Below are 7010 nucleotides of genomic sequence, written 5' to 3'. Positions count from 1 at the left end.
CCGGCGCGCAGTGCACGCCGGGGCCGCCTCGGAACTACCACTCCCATGATGCCCCGCCCATGTGACTCGGGGTACTATTGGTCCTCGGGGCGCGGGGCGCGCCGGGAAATGTAGTCTTTTCTGCCGTGGCGCGGTTGCTGGAGGCAATGGTCCTCTCCCGGCCGGGTGCCGGGCCGAGAGCGGCGGCAGCCTCCGCGGATGGACAGAGTGGGAGGAGGTTGGCGGGGTCGGCTGGGTGGCGGTCAGGTTTCGCGCTCGGGCTCGGGAGAGGAGTTGTGGGGAAACGGGGCGCGCTCGGCAGCTGGGCTGGGAGGGCGACGGGAGGGCGGCCACGCGCCTCACGCCTCAGTTTCCCCCTCTGGAGCCCACTCGGGAGTGTGGTCCGATGTGGGTCGCTCCAGGCCTGAGGGAAGAGCCCGACGGTCTGAGGGGCGCCAGTGCTTTCAAAGTTTGGTTATTTATTTTTAACAACTTTATTGAGTATTCATTTACATATCATACGATTCACCACTCGTTTTAAGTGTACAACTACGTTATTTTTAGTAAATTTATCAAGTGGTGCAACCATCACTACGATCCAGCTTTAAGATTTTTCCGTCAACCGAAGGAGATCCCTCTTGCCCCTTTGCAGTCCATCCGCCTCCCACCTCCAGCCCCAGGCAACCACGGATGTGCTTTCTGAGTCTAGATTTGCCTTTTCTGGACAATTATTATGAGTGGAATCGTCCGGTGTGTGTTTTTTGCATCTGGTTATTTTCGCTTAGTAGGATGTGTTTGAGATGGATGCATGTTGTGTGTGTCGGTGTTGTTCTCATCCATTCATTAGTTAATAAACATTTGGGTGGTTTCTACTTTTTGTCTTTTATGAATAATGACTTATGAACATTTGCATACATTTCAGTTATCTTGGGCTATGTGGGAGTGGAATTTCTGGATCACATGGTAACTATGTTTAACCTTTTGAGGAACTGCCAGACGGTTTTCCAAATCAGCAGCTGCACCATTTCACAACCCCCCAACAGTGTGTAAGCGTTCCAGTTTCTTGACGTGTTTACCAGTGCTTGTTCTTATCTGTCTTTTTGATTATCGCCATCCTAGTGGTGTGAAGTGCGATCTCATGGTGGTTTTGGTTTGCATTTCCCTGATGGCTAGTGATGTTGAACATCTTTTCATGTGCTTATTGGCCATTTGTGTGTGTGTGTGTGTGTGTATATATATATATATTTTTTTTTATTATTATTATTTTTCCCCCCAAAGCCCCAGTAGATAGTTGTATGTCATAGTTGCCCATCCTTCTAGTTGCTGTATGTGGGACGCGGCCTCAGCATGGCCGGAGAAGGGGTGCGTTGGTGCACGCCCGGGATCCGAACCCCGGCCGCCTGCAGCGGAGCACGCGCACTTAACCACCAAGCCACGGGGCCGGCCCATGTATATATTTTTTTTGAGTGTGAAATACCTGTTCAGGTTTTTTGCCTATTGGTTTAGTTTTAGTTGTGTGTTTCTTAAACATATCTCTTTTAGTTGTGGTAAAATGTACATAGCATGAAATTAGCCATTTTAACCATTTTTCCATTAGTTTATTTTTAAACCTAGGGAAACTTTCAGAACTAGATACCAGAAAACCTGGTCTGCTGGTCAGGCCTCCCCTCTGACCCCCAGAATGGCCGAGGCTGTGTCGTCCCCTGAACTTTGGCTATAAAAATATTAGCAAAGATACCTGTTGACCTGGTTCTGGCCATCTCTGCTTCCCCTTCACTGCGTCATTCCAGGTGAAAGTTAGCCTCTTATGCAGGTAGTCCAAATACTACCGTTACTACTGTCTAAATTTTGCTGAGCCATACTGAACATAGGAATCCTATGAGGGAAATAGTTATTATTCCCTTTTTACAGATCAGCAAGCTGAGGCCTAGAGGGGTTAAGTAACTTGCCCAGGGTCACACGGACTAGGAATTCTGCACTGCTGCTGTTGGGTGTGGTTCTCCATTCACTGAGCCCTGTGGTCAGGCCTGTGCTGGGCACTCTTAGTACACAGGGTGGTTCAGGTGGGGACGAGTGAGCAAGCACAGTAGTCAGAGAAACAGACAGGAAAATAATAAAAATCATTCATTCTTGTACAGAGTCTTAGGGGCTGGGTTAAATGCATTTCCTTGCACAAAACATTTGAGTTCAGCTTTGAAGGGTGTATTTAAGATATAGAGGGCCAGCCCTGGTGGCCTAGTGGTTAAGTTCGGTAAGTTCGGTGTGCCCCACTTCGGCGGGCTCTGTTCGCTTCCAGGTGCAGACCTACACCACTCGTCTGTTAGTGGCTGTACTGTGGTCACAGCTCACATAAAAGGAAAAAAAAAAGAGGAAGATTGGCAATGGATGTTAGCTCAGGGTGAATCTTCCTCAGCAAAAATAAAAACATATAGGGTTGCCAGATTTAATGAATAAAAATATGGGACACCCAGTTGAATTTTGGATAAAGAACAAATAATTTTTTAGTATAAAAATATTTGGAACATATTATTTTTTAGTATAAAAATATTTCGGTCATTCCTATATTTTTAAAATTATTTGCTGTGTATCTGAAATTCACATAACTGGGTGTCCTGTATTTAATCTGGCAATCCCAATAAGATTGTTTTCCAAGTGGGCAGGGATGGGAAAAAAGGCTTTTTCAGGTCTCACAGTGAATTTTTTTTTTGTGTGTGTGTGTGAGGAAGATCAGCCCTGAGCTAACATCCATGCCAATCCTCTTTTTTTTGCTGAGGAAGACTGGCCCTGAGCTAACATCTATTGTCAATCCTCCTCCTTTTTTTCCCCCAAAGCCCCAGTAGATAGTTGTATGTCATAGCTGCACATCCTTCTAGTTGCTGTATGTGGGATGTGGCCTCAGCATGGCCGGAGAAGCGGTGTGCCGGTGTGCGCCCGGGATCCGAACCCGGGCCGCCAGCAGCGGAGCGTGCGCACTTAACCGCTAAGCCACGGGCCGCCCCGTTTTTTTTTTTTTTTTAATAAAAGTAACACATGGCGGTGCTAAAACATTCCAACAGAGTGGAGAGGGGCCGTGGTCTGCATCTTGTCCTTTCTTCCTCTTCTGTTGTTCAGCTGGCAACATTGTTATGCACGCACATCTCCCTGGCTCCTTTCAGATGGCCGCATGGTGTTGCGTGGCCTGCACGTGCTCTCCTTGGCTGTCCCAGGTCTCTGGATGGCTTCAGGCTTTTGATGAGCACAAACAATGCTGCCGTAATGTTCCTTGAACACGTGTCTGTGCACGTTTGCCAGCTGAATTGTAGGTGAATTTCCATACGTGGAATTGCTGGCTCACAGGCTCTACGCGGTTCGCGTCTCAGCGCTGTTGCCAGTTCCTTGCTGAAGCAGACGCACATCCCACGCTGTATTTTCTAACTTTTAAGTCTTTAAAATCTTTTGAAACCTTTGTAAATCTTGCAGTGGGTCCTTCATATTCTTTCAGGGGCACGTGGGGACTTGGAGAACGTGACGAAAGCTCTGGCCCTCCTCTCCAGACAGCTGTACGCCAGCAGACACGTGGCCGCCGTGGCGGGGGTGCTGCATCTGGCCAGAGCGCCCCACTTCTGGGGCAGTGGTTCTCACACTTTAAGTGAAGTAAGGTTTTCTGGGAGCTCATTAAACATACAGGTTGTGTTTCAACAGCTCTTTGTGTGAGAACTGAGGACACTTGGGTAAAGGAGGAGGCCTGACGTGGGTGTGGGGGAAAGCAGGACTCCCTCGGAGTGGCAGCAGAGCACATGGCGAGGCGGTGACCACCCTGGGGGAGAGTGGGCTCTTAGGAACTGGGCCTGAGCTTTGAATTTGGCTCTGCTGCTCACTGGCCAGGTGACCTTGACCGGTGAGCTAACCTGTGGGACTTTCATTTCCTCCACCTCCTCTGAAAGGGGAATGACAATAACCGACTTACGGGGTTGCATGAGGATTAAGTGAAGTGATACAGCTCCAAACAGAGTGTCGGGCACACTGCTGGAGGCTGAGAACAGTGAGAGAACAAGCCTACACACACTGCTGGCTCTCGTGTTTAATATGGAACATGTCTCATTTAAGACTTGGTGTTGAATGGTATTCAGTCAGTGGTACCACGTGTCTGATCATTTTCACTGTCATCATTGGGCTTGAAGGGAAGGCTCCGGCCAGGCTGCAAAGGGGGATTTGATCTCTCCCAAGGTGGTGGGAGCCATTGAGAGATTTGAATACACAATAAAATCATCAGGTTCTTACTCTAAGTTTTCTTTCTTTACTCCCTAGAATGGCTTCAACAAGAAAAACCAGCCGTCCTGCATGCGATATCTTTGGTGATTTTAGTAATGTTTCCTTAGAAGATTCAAAGATGGAAGAAATCAGAAACTTGAAACTCAGTAGAGGTCTTACCAAAATAGCACCTGGTCATAGCAGATTTCTAAAAAGAGACCAACCTATGGGTGAAAAACACTTATTCCCAAAAGAGAATGCTGTCCTAGGGAGGGGGCCCTGGCTGTCCTCAGGGAGACCCCCGACCACTGCCTCGAAGCTCAGGGCCCACGCAGCGCTCACAAAGCTGGCCCAGATCGAAACCAGGATCATGAATCGGAAGGTGCAGAGGGATCTGTCTGACATAGACTCTGCCCCGAAGACCTCCGAGGACTGTCTTCCAAGGAGAGCAGACGAAGCTTCCCCCGGGGGTGTAGCTGAACTTTCTTCACAGAACACAGACAAAACCCCTCAGAAACAGGCCCGAGAAATTCCTGTCACCAAGAGTGGTGTGCCGAGTGGGAAAGTCAGTAGGTTTCTAAAGAAAAAAGGACCACCCCTTGAAAACATATCCCCTGAAGCATGTTTTGGGAAAGACAGGAATCTTCAAACATCCAAAGAGAAAGAACCTATTAGAAAATTGGATTCTCTAGATAGTGATGAAGAGGAGGTGGGAAGCTTGATGGAATCTTCTAGAGAAAAAGAAACATACACAAATCAGGGTTTTACGAGCACCAAAGTCAGTGATACAGAACCAATAAAACTGTTCTCGGTAAGGTTTGCATGTATTTATTTATTTTTAACAGAGCTTTTGCAGTTGTACCTTTATGTCATAGCCCTAGAGACTTGATAGCGGCTGTCACCCTTAAGCTCCTCGAGGAGAGGTTTTGATGAGGAAAGGTTGGGTGTCAGCTGGTCACAGCTACCTATTGTGGACCTGCTCTGTAGAGGATGGCATTTGGGACACATTAGGCAGTTTGGCAATATCTAACTTGTAACGTGTGCACCATAGGACGGCACTTCATATGACTGATCCAAGGCCAGCAATATCAGTGCCATCTGTGACCCACGCCCACTTGTCACTAGTACCACACAGGAACTTGGGAAGGCTCCATTGCCATTTTTTTTATTGAGATGAAATTCACATAACCTAAAATTAACCATTTTTAAATGAACAATTCAGTGGCATTTAGTACATTCATGATGATGTATAAGCACCACCTCTATCTAGTTCCAGAACATTTCCATCACCCCAAAGGAGACCCTGTAACCATTAAATAATCACTCCTCATTCCCCCTCCCCCAGCCCTTGGCCACCACTAATCTGCTTTTTTTCTCTATGGATTTGCCTACCTGGACATTTCGTATAAATGGATCATGGCATATGTGACCTTTTGTGTCTGGCTTCTTTCACTCAGCATGATGTTTTTGAGGTTCATCCGCATTGTAGCGTGTGTCAGAGCTTCGTTCCTGTTTATGGCTGAGTAATATTGCATTGTATAGATATACCATGTCTTATTTATCCATTCATCACTGATGGGCATTTGAGTTGTCGCCACCTTTTGGCTATTGTGACTCGTGCTCTATGAACACTGTGTGCAAGTATCTGAGCCTGTGTTTTCAGTTATTTGGGGTATGTACCTAGGAGTGGAATTCCCGGGCCCTACAGTATTCCATGTGTGACTTATTGAGGACCCCCACACTGTTTTCCACAACAGCTGCCCCAGTTTGCATCCCCGCCCACAGTGTACGAGGGTTCCAGTTTCCCCGCATCCTCGCCAGCACTTGGTATTTTTGGCTGGTATGATTATAGCCACCCTGGTGGTTGTGAGGTGATAGGAAGGCTGCATCTTAAGGGGGAAGAAATCTGCCTATTCATTTGGATTCTGTTAAGGGTCCAGGCTGTTAACAGATCATGTACTCAGGGGCCTTAATTTAGCAAATTTGTAATTAACAATATGTATTTGAAAGCAAAGTGATATTTCTCATTATCTGTGGGGTATTTCTAATCCCAGTATTATCTTATCTAAATGCTATACCTTGACTTCTGGCAGTGAGGGGAGAGGAGAGACAGGCCGAGGGGGGACTGTTAGTTATCATGCTCCTCTCTAGCCGTGATGTTGAATGATAAGGACTTATCCATGTTTGGTAATTCTGTTTCTTTTGTTTTCACCAAAGTAGGATCAGATCCCAACTCGACTGAGAGTCCTTTCTCTGCCCAGTGAGGAACTTTCCAGCCCAAACTCGCTTCAGACGTTGCCTTTGCCAACCTCACAGTCAGCAGACGGGACCCTTTGCAGTGTGCGCTCAAGAACTCACTCCCCACAGACTCATGTTTCAGGTGACGCGGACTCCCGCGTGGCGTCGCTTTCCATCACCAGCACCTGTTCTAAGAATGTACCCTCAGCGATGGGGCACAGCGGGCGCTTGTCCTTGCCCAGAAGGAGTGAGGCTGGGCCTCTGGATGAGCTGCCCTCAGAAGCCACCGATGACAGCCTAGACGGTAACCCACGTCCCTGTGCAGAGTTGCCACCCCAGGCAGGGAGGGCAGGACTGCCCTGATGTCCCCGCCATGGTGGTCACAGGGTTTCGTGACAGGGAGTACGGGGTGGGACACATCACACCTTCAGCTGCCTGACCTGGTTTCCTAGTTGAGGGCCTTTCTTTCTTTATTATTTTTTTTCATGAGGAAGATCAGCCCTGAGCTAACATCCATGCTAATTCTCCTCTTTTTGCTGAGGAAGACCGGCTCTGAGCTAACA

At 47.8% G+C, this 7010-nt stretch overlaps 1 protein-coding gene across 3 annotated transcripts in view; it reads left to right on the top strand.

The window, feature by feature from the left end:
* Positions 1-135: 135 nt before the first annotated feature.
* The window catches only part of C18H19orf44 (chromosome 18 C19orf44 homolog), a 15370-nt gene continuing 8495 nt past the window's right edge, over positions 136-7010 (top strand). For 2 of the 3 annotated variants that reach the window (XM_087443647.1, XM_087443646.1), the window contains exons 1-3: positions 136-217; positions 4267-5020; positions 6430-6751. In XM_087443647.1, the coding sequence (XP_087299773.1) occupies positions 147-217; positions 4267-5020; positions 6430-6751 (1147 nt within the window). In that variant the 5' untranslated portion in view covers positions 136-146. Of the gene's footprint in view, positions 218-341; positions 1026-3460; positions 3613-4266; positions 5021-6429; positions 6752-7010 lie in introns of those variants that run through there. The other variant, XM_087443648.1, reaches the window with a different exon arrangement.

The sequence above is a fragment of the Ceratotherium simum genome, chromosome 18 (genome assembly GCF_057802395.1).
Source record: "Ceratotherium simum simum isolate JZ-2026a chromosome 18, ASM5780239v1, whole genome shotgun sequence".
NCBI classification, from domain to species: domain Eukaryota; kingdom Metazoa; phylum Chordata; class Mammalia; order Perissodactyla; family Rhinocerotidae; genus Ceratotherium; species Ceratotherium simum.
This window is presented reverse-complemented; position numbering and strand designations above follow the sequence as displayed.